Raw genomic sequence first — 15,992 nt, forward strand, 5'->3', positions numbered from 1 at the left:
GTTTAGCTATACTTTTTTTCTGCAGATTATTTCTAGTCTATTTGTTAACTAAAGAATGTTATGTTTGTTTTTAAGAGCTAACTATTCCATTTTTGATAAAGCTAGACCATTTTGAGGGATGTAAACAATAACAATGATGCTAACGTATTTCCTGTTTGAGGTTTTTAATTTCCATAGCATCCAAGAATCCTAAACAGTCCACATATTGATAATTAATGTTATGATAGCTGTTTTAACGTTAATATATGATTTTCAATTCAATTCAATTCAATTCAATTCACCTTTATTTGTATAGTGCTTATACAATGTAGATTGTGTCAAAGCAGCTTCACATAAAAGATTGAATTGCCTTTTCTTACACATATAAATAGTTTGACAACAAGGAAATGTTTGCGGGCCATTGACTTCACATTGAAATGGTCAAGCTGGTTTTAGCTGGTCATTTTCCAGCCTGACCAGCTAAGACCAGGCTGGAAATGGCTGGAAACCAGCCTGGAAATGGCCAAAACCCCTCTAAAACCAGGCTGGTAGACCAGCTAAAACCAGCCAACCAGCCTAGGCTGGTTTAAGCTGTTTTTTTCAGTAGGGACAGCAGGTATGAATGTTAACCTTGAAGAATAAAAGCACACTGGAAAAAAAACATTTTTAACTGGTTGTAAACAATTTATATGGGCTGAATTTGAACAAACAAATTGAGTTCAACATTACTAAAACTATTTTGTTTGTTTAAATTCAGCCCATATCAATTGTTTGCAACCTTTTAAAAAAAGTAGTAGCCTAAATGCAATGAATAATTTTTTTTCCAGATTGAAAGCCCTCCCGTCCACGTAAGACTCTGCTGTGTTTCTGTATGACCCTCTGCCAAGAGAATGAAATCATCTTTAAAAATAACTGGGCACGTTTGTGCCTTAATCAGTGGCAGCAATTTAAAATAGCCACAACCGCTATCTAAATACACTCTTTTAGACTTTATTAGGTAGGACTAGAACAGGGTTGGACCTCTTTTTTCCCCATTTCAGAACTGCCAGTAGCCTACTGGAAGAGTAGCCTACTGGAAATATTCCTCAGAGATTTTGCTCCATATTGACATGATAGCGTCACGTTTTTGATAGTTGTTGATGCCAAATTCTGACTCTGGCAACTTTTTCCAATCTTCTATTGTTCAATGTTGGTGAGCCTGTGTGAATTGTAGCCTCAGTTTCCTGTTCTTAGCTGACAGGAGTGGCACCCGGTGTGGTCTTCTGCTGCTGTAGCACATCCGCCTCAAGGTTCCACTTGACCATGTCTACATGCCTAAATGCATCAAGTTGCTGCCATGTGATTGGCTGATTAGAAATTTGCGTTGAGAAGCAGTTGGACAGGTTTACCTAATAAAGTGGCCAGTGAGTGTACATTTACTCATTTTCCTTTGGTTTAGTCCCTTATTTATCAGGGGTCGCCACAGTGGAATAAACTACAAACTATTTAAAAACACTTAAAAAAAAAATGTAATTAGTTAATATATTTTAAATACCTAGCCCAGCGCAAACACTCAAATACTTCACTTTCTTTCAGTCTTCCTCAATCTGCAAGTAAACAGAGTACTGTGTTGTGGAGTGACAGTCAGTCCTTTATTAATGGCCCATTACGTCATCTGACTTACACTCAATGCCTTTTACACAATTAAAAGCTTAACCTGCAATCTTAAACATGCACAATGAATGACACATGACGCTGTTCTTTGCAAGGCCACACCTGTGACCGTCTTTATTTCAAAAGCAGAGAATAATAATAATTCAGCCATCAAAGGTCATATAACATACAAATGATCACATCTAAATATTTACAAAGGGACTGATTGTTTTAAAGTGCTTCGATATGCATCTACAAAACATTACAGAGCTTTGCAGTTCATATAAAATATTGTGAAGAAGACATATATATATATATATATATATAGTGCTATTTCATTTACTTGATAAGTGTGTGTTGCGTCCTCCAAATGCTCTGACCACAGTATTTAAAGGTACAGTTCACCTAAAAATATAAAATGTACTTATTTATTTGCACTCGTTAGTCTAAACATTGAATTTATTTGAACACAAAAAAGAAGATATTTTGAAGAATGTTGAAAAAACAGCATCGATAGTATGAACACAAATACTATAATAGTCAATGGCTGTTTTAATTTTTCAAACATTCTTCAAAGTATCATCCTTTGCATTCAACAGAAGAAAATCAAGAGAAGGATGACTTGATGACTTGATTTTGTATAAAACTAATTTTTTAATAATTAATGAATCATAATTGATTTAATAATGCAATAATTTTGGAATGAACTTTCCCTTTAAGAAATAAAACAATCCATTTGAACATTAGCAATTCAAATAGATTAAAAACAGTGACAATCACAGGAAATAATATGATTTATTTGGTAACACTTTAAACAAAAGTCCATTAGTTAATGCATTTACTAAAATCAAGTATGAATAATCTAGTAAAGCATTTATTAATCATAGTTCAACATTTACTAATGCATTATTAACATCCAAAGTCACGCTTTTTGACATTATAACTAACATGAACTCATTTTAGATCAGTGTTCAGATGAATAAATACCATAATAAACATCTAACTTATTGTTTGTTCATGTTAGTAAAAACATTACCTAATGAACCATTATCTTAAAGTCTTACCATTTATTTTAACATGTAGAAAAACTGCATCTGTCACGATTAGACGAATCTGAGGCAGCCAAACCACATCGTCACCATTTAGACGTCATAAATCAGAGTTATACCTTGAGCTCAGTAGTGTCTGTCGCTTTAGTGAAAGACCTCTTGGTGATTTACCCACAACCTCATACATGTCCTCCATCCCACATTGCACATTATATACTAAACCGCAGTCCTTCAGGCCGACTTCTTCAAGCATAAGGACATTAAGATGTTTGGATTCTCCTCCATGACGCGCACCAGCAGATTGTCGATATACTGCTCCAGCTCCACAATCTTACAGTCCTTCAGAGAGAGCTGCTCTTTCTGCTTCTCCAGGAGCTTGATGAGCTCGTCATTGGTTAGCTGAGAGTACGGGCCCGTCCCTTTAACCTCTGGGACCTGAAACAATTGAAAAAAAATGAATGTTTAACGAAGGAATTTTTCACAGTATTTCCTATAATATTTTTTCTTCTGGAGAAAGTCTTATTTGTTTTATTTCGGCTAGAATAAAAGCAGATTTTAATTTTTTTAAAAGCATTTTAAGGTCAATATTATTAGCCTCTTTAAGCTATATTTATTTTGCATTGTCTACAGAACAAACCACTGTTATACAATGACTTGCCTAATTACCCTAACCTGCCTAATTAACCTAGTTAAGCCTTTAAATGTCACTTTAAGCTGAATACTAGCATCTTGAAAAATATCTAGTCAAATATTATGTGCTGTCATCATGGCAAAGAGAAAAGAAATCAGTTATTAGAAATGAATTAGTCCAAATTATTGATTTGAACGCATTGGTATGTGTTTATTTCTAATCTATAAAAACTGTCACCATTCACTGCCATTATATAAATCACCTACATCCTGGATGACCTGTGAGTGAGTAAATTAACAGGAAATGTTCATATTTTTAAGGATGCAGGATATATCGGCGGCCATATCGTTATCGGCCGATAAATGCCATTTTTAAAATGATCGTTAACAGATATCTTTAAGCCGATGCATTACGTAATTGTACAGAACTGCCTGCCTCGCGCATGCGTGGGAGGAACTTGTTCAGACTTGTCCAGTGCACCATAATGGAGCTTTCCTCACATTCTTTATTCCAAACTCCGTCCTTTTCAAAGTCGTAATTTCTCAGTGAACTCTCTCTTTGAAAAGACATGCTTTTATTATTTTACTTTCTGCATAATATATTAGTTGTTGATGGCTATATTACTCATACTTCAGCCTTTACATCAAAGTTTCTGAAAGCAAAGAAGGTCAAGATGCTCCAGGATTGGCCAGCCCAATCACCAGACATGAATATTATTGAGCATATCTGGGGTAAGATGGAGGAGGCAATAAAAATGAACACAAAGACTCTTGATGAACTCTGGGAGTCCTGCAAGAACGCTTTCTTTGCCATTCCAGATGACTTTATTAATCAGTGATTTGAGTCATTGCAGAGATGTATGGATGCAGTCCTCCAAGCTCATGATGGAGTCAGACACAATATTCATTCTGTTTTCACTGCAGCATGACCACATATTCTATACTGGACATTATTGAAGGTTCAGTGACAAGACTTTTGTCTAAGCAAAGTCAGACCTTACTGTCCTAATTAAATAATTCAAAATCAAGGCATGATCATATTTTATTGTGGTCAAATAAGTGTAATCTGGAGGCCTTTGCCTTTCATTTAAGCCACTTCTGATCCCAAATGATCAACTAGAAGTCAAGTTATTATTTTCTGTTCCTAAAACTTGGAAAGGCGACAAGACTTTTGTCAGGTAGTGCAGTGTTTCCCAACCCTGTTCCTGAAGGCACACCAACAGTCCACATTTTCAACCTCTCTCTAATCAAACACACCTGAATCATCTTATCATAACATCAGAAGAGACTCCAAAACCTGAAGTTAATGGGTCAGATAACGGAGACATCCAAAATATGTACTGTTGGTGTGCCTCCAGGAACAGGGTTGGGAAACACGGAGGTAGTGTATATGTGAACGTGATGAAGCAAAATGATTGGTCTGTGCAATAAAATGAACATTATTTATAAAGTTAATACCAAAACAGTGGTACCAAAAACCAATCATCAGAAGCAATATGGCTTAATTCTTGTTTTTTTGACTCAAAGTAAAGGCATTAAACAGCATTTTACTAATCACCAAGATCAACAGTTCCAGCTAAAAGTCTCCATTACCGTTCTACTGATGAAAAGGAGAAAGTCGTCTACATCTTTAATGGCGAGGGTAAGTAAATTAACCCCAAATATCCATTTCTGAGTGAACTCTCTCTCTTTGAGCAGACATATTTATTAAACGCATTGTGGAATAATAATAGAGGGGAAACGAGGAGGGAAAAATCATAATCTCACATTACCTTCATCTTGACTTGCGTGTCGTCAGTAATTTGACCAGATCTGGAAGTGTCTTGGGTCTCTGTCTGCTTGTCAGTGGTGTTCAAGGGTTTTACAGCATGAGGCCTGACAAGAAAAACAGAGCTGAGTTTTACAGGCGCACCTGAAACTGCAGGAGTGGAATACAAAGCAGGCAAATCCAACAATTTCTGCATAATTTAAATACAGTTCTGAGGTGAGGAGTGAGGATCATGTCTTGAATAGATCTCCCTTTAAAGAACTGTGGAGGAAAACTGTGGAAATGTGAAAAGTGGAGACTTTATTTCCAAAACGATGAAAGCGCTCATATCTGTGGTGCTCAATTATCAGCTAAACGTTTTAGAGTTAAAATAAAGGAGGTCAATACCTGTGAAATTAAACACCCTATGTGTTTGATCTGAAACTCTGAAAGGTTTAAACGATTGCAAAACATGTTTACCTTCAGAAAAGCCAACGATAAGTTTCAAAAGTACATGATCAGGATATAATACTGAGCAAATCTTGCAAGTCAAGCTGTAAATTGCATGAGCTTGTGTTGTCTACTGATGATGACATTCTCCAATGCTTTAAAAAGCAATCATTGCATTTTAAAAAAGTGGTTACTTCAAGTTTTAACAGATTTAAATGTTCGATGAGTATTCAAACCTGCAATCAGTCAACACAAAATGATATATTTTAAAAAGCATTCAGTATGAGTGTCCAGCAGGTGGCGCCACACAACTCCTGCAGCACCAATACATGCAATTTGTGCATTTGTTTGAAAACGTAACATTCTGTAGTGCATTTAATGATTATTTAAGAGCATTTGGTGGTACATACGGTTTGCATTGCGGTTTGCATGCGTTGATTTATACAGTAGACATCTTTAATCAGAGACATTGAGTCCAAATAATCTCTCGGGTCATTGTGTGTAAGGATTTTTCCTCTTTAAATGCTTCACGCTGTGCATGTTTGCTGCATTTTAAAACGCCCTTATCTTAAGGTTGGTTTGACGGATGTGACGTTTTCCAAGGGGAATTTCATACCTGTCAACATTAGGATGTGAAATATAAGGCATCGAGTCTTTCATTTAGATTTTTCGTTTGATCAAATTAACGGTGCCATTTTAAAAATGCACAGATCTATAATGAAAGCATTCGATGGCTTTCTTAACTTTTTATGCTCATTTAAGACAAAATTTATGTTTGAATGAAAACCCACCAAGATCGACATGTTTAGATGTTATTATTATTATTATTAGTAGTACTATTTGTTCAAACATGCACCCAAAACCCAGAGTTTCCACTTTCTCTCCGCTTCAAATCTCGTGTACAGAATCTGTTTGGGAAACTGCGCCAAGTTATCACTATGGAGCGCGTCTGACAGTCACGCACTGCTACATGAACTGACTGTTTTAAGGATTGCAAAGGAGGGGCAACGGCACCTGTAACAGAAAAAAAGGGAACCCCGCTGTTTTATATTTAGTTCAAAGTGTTCATGCCTAAATAAAATGAAAGCACAAATTCTCATTGAAAAGCAAGGGGCGTCCCCTGGTGGTTCGACAGTATGGGTTGGGTATAGGGAGGATCGGCTATTTAATGCTTTTTGCCACCCTTCATAGAAAGATTGAAAATACAGTAGAGAAATACGGGAAAATACCTTTACGGGATGATATCGGGATGGAACTGTAAAATATGGGAAAACCCTGGGAAAAACCGGAGGGTTGACAGGTATGGGATTTTATTGGACGGGAGTCACAGGACTGATTATTTTGCTCAGCTAATCACCGTAGAAGAGAAAAAATAAACATAGAAGTGCAGAAAAATAACACTAGCTATGTTTCCATCCAAAAATGCGAATGAACTTTATGTGCAAAACTGGATTATCGCATAAAAGACGTGCGAATAAAGCAGCGTTTCTATCCAACGAGTCAAAGCGAACAAAATCGTCACTTCCTGATTAACTGGTGCCAAATATCAACAGTAAAAACTGAATTTACTGCAGTAGGAGAAGCTGTGTCAATCTTTTCTTCATCTAATAAATGACTTGCGCCTCAGAAGGCAATCCTGACACACAGTGAACGCGCGGTGGCACTTGAAGGTGTCAGATGCGGAGCATAGACGCTCTCGATTCTGGAGGTCATTAATAATATAATAACACTAATACTTAAATGGTAAGGCGTTTTAGAAAGACCAAAACAACAGTTCAGGTGGTTTACAGTGTGCTCAGCCTGCTGGCTTGTCCATTTACACACATTTTGATCATCACATGATTTCTTATAACAAAATCACATGACCTTTCTTAATGCGCACACTGAAATTTGTGCGGTAAAAGTGTATCCATCGTAGTTTATGCACATCTTATCGAATAAAATGTTTATCCTACACAGTTATGCACATTCGTTTTTTATTTAAAATTTATGTTTTATTTAAATTTACGTTTAAAATGTATGTGCATTATGGTATTTCTATCAACGTTTTTTTAATGCGCATATGCAAAATGCACATAAAAATAGGTGGATGGAAACATAGCTACTGAAAATAGTACTGATACATCACTGAAAATGTACTCGAGTAAAAGCACACATTTTTAAAACTACTCAAGTTCAATTCCTGAGGGAAAAAAACGGCTTATTACTACTTTTTGAGAATTTGCAATTAATTACTTTACACCACAGGTCAAAACACACATGCTCTGTAAACAATTAATTCTGCATCAAACATTATTTATAATTCCTAAGAACTACCACAGGATGGCAAAGACGCTAGAATACACAAGACATGTCACTTGTATATTTTTGAATGGGGAAAAGTGTCATGGTCAATATGGCGAATAAAGCCCCGCCTTCTAGCACAGGAGCCAATCAGCAATCGATATAGACTGAGGCTTCTCCGGGGCAGTGACTTGAATCAGATGTGTGTTTTTATGTTTCTGCAGCTTCATTATGAACACTCTGGGGTCAACAAATGCACTGGAACTCAGACACAGACATGAGACATATCCACATATCCACAAAGCTTGAAATCTCTATTTTAAATGAATCAACAACATTTGAAAACAAATGTTCTCAGGCTTTGTAATTAGTATGAAATGAATACGAGGTACAGTCTGTCTCGTCAAATGCATATCACATGAAAGCAACTACACGAACGCCTATAAACTTGTAAACAAAGAGGTTGTTGTCATTTCGGTAGGAAATTTGGGACCAAGACCAAGTTGGGATTTACTTCAGAAGATCAGAGCAATCGAATGAATCATTCAAAAGCATGATAATGTGTAAAACCGCCATAACAGAGGTTGGTGCCGTGATCTCGTTCCATTCGAAAATGCCAATTCGGTTTGATTCAAATGTTTAGAAACTAAACTTAAGAGCCAGTGGATCTTTAACTTTATTGGTGATTCCAAATGTGAAATTCAATCATAAGCTTGGCAAACACAGAATTTGGAGAATTTGACGTTTCCCCATTCAAACATACTGCCGCAGCACCGTTTCAAAGATGGCCACCAAGTGAAATGACATGCCTAAAAGGGACTTTGAGGATGGCTAACGGAAAACCTACCAACAACCTCTGCCGCTACTTCAAAGATTCTCTAGAAGTTCTACAAATGACCTCACCTGCAGGGTTTGAGGACAGGATCACCTGTTCTCCTGTTTTCACCTCCGTTATTCTGCAAAACGATGGCTTGAACATCAATCGGTGACACTCTGGCCTGTGGCAGAGTCCTGTGTGCTGACTCAGGAGCAGCGTCCAACCTCAAAGAAACTGCTTCGGTCTTCATCTGAACTTCGTTTGTCTTGAGAGTTTGAATTGTATGTGATGTGGAACAAGATGGAGCTTGCATGCTACTATTTAAAGTTAATAGTTCATCTTGACCTCGTCTTGATCTGTTGGGTTGACTAATAGCATCTCGTTGTTGGATTGGAGTCTTCTGGTTGACATTTGCTTCAGATTTAGCAGGAGGCATCGGAGCCCGACTCTTCTTTTTGGAGACATCAGATTGGGAACTTTCAATATTTTGGAGATGAGACTTTTTTGAAGGACTGCTTTCTCTAATATGCTCAAGCTTAGACTCTTCCGGTGAACTCGTTTGTCTACTTTCTGTTATGGAAAGGTTTTCAGAGTGCACAGACTCAGCTTTGGTTGAAGGCTCTTCAGATACAGGAAGATCTTTAGTCAAATTGATTGAAGATTTGTCAAGCTGATCAGTGAGAGAGTTTGAGGATCCAACTTGGTCTTTACAATAGACTTTCTGTATCGATTGCTTGTTGGGCTCAGATGCTGAATTCTTACACGATGTTGACTGTGATGAAGGCTTTGGAGCTGGACCCTTGTTGTGTTTAGCTGTTTTGACTTCAGTAGATCTGGTTTCTTGTCTGTTAACAGGATAATTCTGGCTGAGATGTAATGAACTGGTATTTGCATCAATGTCTTGCAATGTTGAGTGCACTTTGCTTGCTGATTCTTTTTCCTGGAGTCTACTATGAAGTGTGGTCGATTGGTCTACATGTTCATTTCGCACTTCTTGTTTATTCTTTGTGACATCTGGCGGTAACGGTGCAGGACGTTTGTCCAGTCGTAAACTAAAGCATTCAGAGTCTCCACCAGCTTCAGATTCTTTAGATGGAAATCTTTGTGTGGCTTCAGAAATGGCTGGTTTTTTCATTTGCTTCTTATACTGGGGAGGCATTGGGGCACGTCGTTTCTTTTCTGACCTTTCTGTAGCATCTCCATAACTGAAATTTCCACTATCATCATAATCATCTTCAGAGTCATCTAAGAACGGGTTGGTGTTTGGCACAGACGCTTGTGAAAAGAAGAGTCCAGAAACAGAAGAACTGAAGGAGCAGGATAACGAAAGGGAAGATTAAAAATGTTTAAAAGCATTGGAAAGCAAATTAAAGCCCCTTTGCTTTGGTCAGTGAGTATCAAAACCACTTTGAAGCACTATCGGACTATAGTAATTCAGATTTGAAACCTTTAAAAGGATAGATCACCCAAAACTGAAAATTCTGTCATCCTTTACTCACCTTTCACTTGTTCAAAACTTTCTAATGTTTCTTTCTAATGTTGAACACAAAGCAAGAAATTATGAAAAAAGCTGGAAACCTGAAACTATTAAATTCCATTGAATGTTTTTCCAGCTATGGATATCAATAGTTACAGGTTTTTTAAAGATTTCCTTGAAATATGTTCTTTTGTGTTCAACCGAAGAAAGTAAATCAAAGGTTTATAACCACTTGAAGATGAGTAAATTTCATTTTTGGTCGAACTAAACCTTTAAGAATCATATTTGGTAACTTAATTGACATCGATTACAATGGATTTTTTTTTTATTAAAGCTCAAAAGACTTAAAATAACTATCAATTTAGGGTTTTTCCAATGAGTACTTCAATGCGTTTCAAAGTATTGAACACGTCACCATTTTTCTCAAAAAACGTATATCAAAAGGTGCTGTTGACTTGATTTTTTCATAGAATATTGGTAACAACCAAAGAAATCCATATATGCAAAGAAAACAAATCGAATTAGTTTACAAATGAAGTTATGTACAATAAAATGAAATGATGCAGGAAAAAAATATTGAACACATGAAGGAATGGAGGTGTAGTTCGGCAGTGAAAGCCCAGACAGCAGCTAATATCTCTCAGTAGTTCTTCAGCAACCCTCTGCCCTTCCTCAGTGTAAATGAATATCAGCTGCTTCAGTCCAACATCTACATTAGCAGGAGGATGAAACCAGGGTGGACATTTCAGCAAGACAATGATCCAAAACACAGCCAAGAACATCCTCAAATGCGTTCAGAGAAAGAAAATCAAGCTGTAGAATGGCCTAGCCAATCACCTGACTCAAATGCAATAGAGAATCAGATTTGATAGACGAGATTTCCATGTCAACAGCTCTTTTAGAAATATTATTCCCAGGAAAAAACATGACATGTTCAATATTATTTCCCCTACTGTAAATGGTACTCCTATCATTTTAAACCAGTTCAGAAAAACTTTAACGCATATTTAATCGCATCTGAGCAAAATTTCGGAGAGAAACTTTGCCTGCTGTCTTGAAGAGATAACTGATTTAGATTTAAAGAGCCACCCACGAATCTGCTCTCGCTCTCCTACACATTCCTGAACCATTTAACAAAGCCCTCGAGTCAAAAAACACACGAGTCAGAGAAAAGAAACAGCTTGATCAGCCGATTTGCAGGGAAACAGATTTCTGCAGCTTCCCTTAACCAAGTGCCATACAAGAGTGAACACAATGAGGGTTAGAGACCTTATACATGGCGGTCGGCATAAGTGCAATTCAGCAAAAATAAAGAGATAAGACACTGGTGGAAAAGGCACTGTTTATTCAGGTTTGGGTATTTCATTTAATTTTGTTAAATGTTATTTAATTTGTTTGGTGATAATCAGCTTCAGAAACATACAGACAAATAAAAAAAGAATGGAGAAAGACAAACAGCTGGTAAATTGTGAGACAAGTGATTGTCCTTACTTGGAGTCCTTGAAAAAGATTCAAATAGATTTAACCTGATGCCAGACATTTTTTGTACAAGTACAGACATGCTCTCATAACATACACACACATACAGACACATAAACACATACAGACACAAGCACAAACACATATACACACACAGACCTATACAGAGACACACACACGTATATACAGAGACGCACACATTCTAAAGACACACACCAGCCACTCAATGCATTTAGGCATGTAGACATGGTCAAGTCGATCTGCTGCAGTTAAAACTGAGCATCAGAATGGGGAAGAAAGGAGATTTAAGTGACTTTGAACGTGGCATGGTTGTTGGTGCCAGATGGGCTGGTTTGATTATTTCAGAAACTGCTGATCTACTGGGATTTTCACGCACAACCATCTCTAGGGTTTACAGAGAATGGTCAGAAAAAGAGAAAATATCCGGTGAGCGACAGTTCTGTGGGCGCAAATGCCTTGTTGATGCCAGAGGTCAGAGGAGAATGGCCAGACTGGTTCCAGCTGTAACTCAAATTACCCCTTGTTACAACTGAGGTCTGCAGAAGAGCATCTCTGAACGCACAACACGTCCAACCTTGAGGCAGATGGGCTACAGCAGCAGAAGACCACACCGGGTGCCGCTCCTGTCAGCTAAGAACAGGAAACTGAGGCTACAATTCACACAGGCTCACCAAAACTGGACTATAGAAGATTGGAGAAACGTTGCCTGGTCTGATGAGTCTCGATTTCTGCTGCGACATTCGGATGGTCGGGTCAGAATTTGGCATCAACAACATGAAAGCATGGATCCATCCTGCCTTGTATCAACGACTTGGGGTGGTGGTGTAATGGTGTGGGGGATATTTTCTTGGCACACTTTGGGCCCATTAGTACCAATTGAGCATCGTGTCAACGCCACAGCCTACCTGAGTATTTTATGACCACTTTATGACCACAGTGTACCCATCTTCCTATCGCTACTTCCAGCAGGATAACGCACCATGTCATAAAGCTCGAATCATCTCAGACTGGTTTCTTGAACATGACAATGAGTTCACTGTACTCAAATGGCCTCCACAGTCACCAGAGCTCAATCCAATAGAGCACGTTTGGGATGTGGTGGAACTGGAGATTGGCATCATGGATGTGGAGCCGACAAATCTGCAGCAACTGTGTGATGCTATCATGTTAATATGGAGCAAAATCTCAGAGGAATATTTCCAGTACCTTGTTGAATCTATAACATGAAGGATTAAGGCAGTTCTGAGGGCAAAACGGGGTCCAACCCGGTACTAGTAAGGTATACCTAATAAAGTGGCCGGTGATTGTATATTCACGCACACGCACGCGCACGCACACGCACACACACATATACATATACATGTATATAGACACACAAACATTTATTATAGACACACACAGAGAGACACACACCTCACACTGACACACACACACTTCATAATGGTGGTCAATGCTCCTCCAGGTTGGTGTTAATGATGCCAGTGTGATGTTATGAACTCTACTACAGTGAAATGGAGCAAGCCTAAGCAGACTACAGAAACACTACCAGCCACACACATCCATGCCTGTCATGCTCAAGCTGTGATCACAGGTTATGGATCTGCCTTCCAACACAACTGCTTTAAAAAGGAGACGTTTGGAGAATTATTGATGTGAAGAGTTAGAGTAGATGAGTTATGAAGAATAATAAATCTCAGCAAGCCGTAAGGAAGTTGAGTTCGAGTATGTCAAGCCCCAAAATTTGAAGAAAACGAAGCGCTTCCAGTGGGTTCTAAGTTATATATATATATATATATATAAAAACTACGTTCATTTCTAAATTAATTTTGAGAGGATCACGTGCTTATGATTGACCGCAGCTGGTCCTGCATTTCCTAAGACATGATTCACCAATCAGACCATTCCTAAGTCACTATAAATTGCCAGAGTTTCATACATCAGACATCTTCGTTTTGAAGAATCCCCCTCCCACCCCTACTCCTCCTCCTTTCCTAGATGGGTGGCATGGCAGCCCAGTGGTTAGCACTGTTGCCTCACAGCAAGAACGTCACTGGTTCAAGTCCTTACCAGGCCATTCGACATTTCTGTGTGGAGTTTACATGTTCTCCCCGTGCTCACGTGGGTTTCCCTCCCACAGTCCAAAGACATGAGACGTAGGTGAATTGACTAAACCAAATTGGCACCACAGATAAGCTCTTAGGCACCGTTTACACTTTTAGAATGAAAACAATCCGTCTTTTCCAAGCGTTTCTGTACAGCTCTCCATCCACACTACACCACTGAAAATGTACATCACGTGACCACACACACACTCTGGCATGCGCTGCAGCATATGGACACGTCTGAGCTCCAGCCAGTCAGCGGGTGCTTTGAGCACACCTCCCCAGGTGAGAGCAGCGCACGTCGGACAGTTCATCAGTGATCTACCGCTGGATCTCATCTCACGATAGTTGTTAAACGTGATATTTAATCAATCTTGTCGCTACCTAACAACTCCTCTGTCTTTTGAATCTATCACTTGTTCTCAGGTAACATGTTTCGGCTGAGCTCAGAGATAAGTTATTATATTAATTTATGTAAGAGCACCGATTCTGCACATTTGACTGATTGCTTGCCTTTATTTCCTATATTGTGTAAACTTATTGTACTATCAATTGCCGCTATTGATTATTAAAACTGATATTCAGCAAAGGAGGTATGTTTCATATTTTCAATGAAAATGAAAGGAGCCAGTAATGTTATAGGCTCCGTTTTGTTATTAATATACATGATACACCATTGTGTATTCACAATATTAATGTTAGTTTCGTTATTAATGTATTTATTTGTTTATATACAGTCAAAAGTAATTTATTATCTCTACTAATGACTAATGTTTGAAACAAAATAACATCAGCAGTTGAGAAAGCTTGCGCTTTGGGTTACCATGGGGATACTGGTTGTGTTAACTTCAGATGCTACTATGCTGCGCCTGGGGAAAGACACTGAAGTCTCAATGTGATTTTGTTTCTCCTGATAATTCAGGTATGTTTCATAAAAAGTCAATACGTTTATTATAATTCATGTAAAAACATGAGAGTACAGATTTCTTATGCGTTTTAAAGTGAATAGCTTAATTACAGTTGTTTATTGAGTAGCGTGATTCAGATGAAAGTACCGGTAAATTGACAGTTGTGTTTGTTATAACTGACTCCCAAGTAAATAATATGTATTTTACTCAGCATGTGATAATTGAACAGAACCCGACTGAAAAATCCAGCTTAAACCAGCCTAGGCTGGTTGGCTGGACTTAGCTGGTTGAACAGCCTGGTTTTAGAGGGGCTTTGGCCATTTCCAGGCTGGTTTCCAGTCATTTCCAGCCTGGTCTTAGCTAGTCAGGCTGGAAAATGACCAGCTAAAACCAGCTTGACCACCTAGCCAGACTGGGAGCTCAGCCAAAACCAGCAATGTCCATCTTAAACCAGGCTGGTCAAGCTGGTTTTAGCTGGATTTAGCTGGTCATTTTCCAGCCTGACCAGCTAAGACCAGGCTGGAAAAGGCTGGTAACCAGCCTGGAAATGGCCAAAACCCCTCTAAAACCAGGCTGGTCAACCAGCTAAAACCAGCCAACCAGCCTAGGCTGGTTTAAGCTGGATTTTTCAGCAGGGAAAATGACTTATTTGTATATATTGGTTGTAAATTTGCTAATGTATAAAGTTTATGAGGCTAGAGAGTAACATTGGGAATTGGTGTCAAGTGTAACTGTTACAATTTAAATGATACAAATAACAGAGGCATGATTGTTCTGTGAGCTTAGTAGTTTTATGGTAAATGGTTATAAACGGAGGTATTTACAGAGAAAGAAAAAGGGAAAAGATGATTGAAAAAGAATTTAAAGTGTATTCTGTATCATACTGATAAATATACAGAAGGTATAATATTTATATGTGCTAATGTTAAGAGAGTACAGAGTGTATAAGTATTTGAAGAATTCATTGTGGTAAAAAAAAGAGAAAAACAAAGAGAGCAAAACTGAATGTTTGATTAATTGAAACATGATTTGTGAGGATATATTTTCAGTATACATGATTTGTGAAGACATGTTTGCTATATTATGACTGTTAATAAACAGATGCTACTATGCTGCGCCTGGGGAAAGACACTGAAGTCTCGATGTGATTTTGTTTCTCCTGATAATTCAGGCACTTTTAATCTGCCTACGAGTTCCGCTGCTGGGACCCGTAACATATGCATACAGTATAGATGACGCTAATAAATATGAAGCTACACAATGCCTTAACATTTTTAGTGTCTGTTAAGTTAATATTAAATTAAAAAAAGGCAGTCATATCATGTTTTTATTTTATTGTTGAGATAGTGAAACAGTGTAGGCAGGGTGATGTGAATGACGTTATACTGTTCCTGTTGAAGATTTACCCGATGTGTCCT

General features: G+C 38.0%; 1 protein-coding gene across 1 annotated transcript in view; it reads right to left on the reverse strand.

Moving 5' to 3' along the window:
- Window positions 1-1,716: 1,716 nt before the first annotated feature.
- The window catches only part of rab11fip1b (RAB11 family interacting protein 1 (class I) b), a 59,833-nt gene continuing 45,557 nt past the window's right edge, over window positions 1,717-15,992 (reverse strand). The window contains exons 5-7 of the mRNA XM_056466215.1: window positions 8,674-9,894; window positions 5,063-5,165; window positions 1,717-3,095 (exon numbers count right to left, since the gene is read on the reverse strand). Of these exons, the coding sequence (XP_056322190.1) occupies window positions 2,892-3,095; window positions 5,063-5,165; window positions 8,674-9,894 (1,528 nt within the window). The 3' untranslated portion in view covers window positions 1,717-2,891. The remainder of the gene's footprint in view (window positions 3,096-5,062; window positions 5,166-8,673; window positions 9,895-15,992) is intronic.

The sequence above is a fragment of the Danio aesculapii genome, chromosome 10 (genome assembly GCF_903798145.1).
Source record: "Danio aesculapii chromosome 10, fDanAes4.1, whole genome shotgun sequence".
NCBI classification, from domain to species: domain Eukaryota; kingdom Metazoa; phylum Chordata; class Actinopteri; order Cypriniformes; family Danionidae; genus Danio; species Danio aesculapii.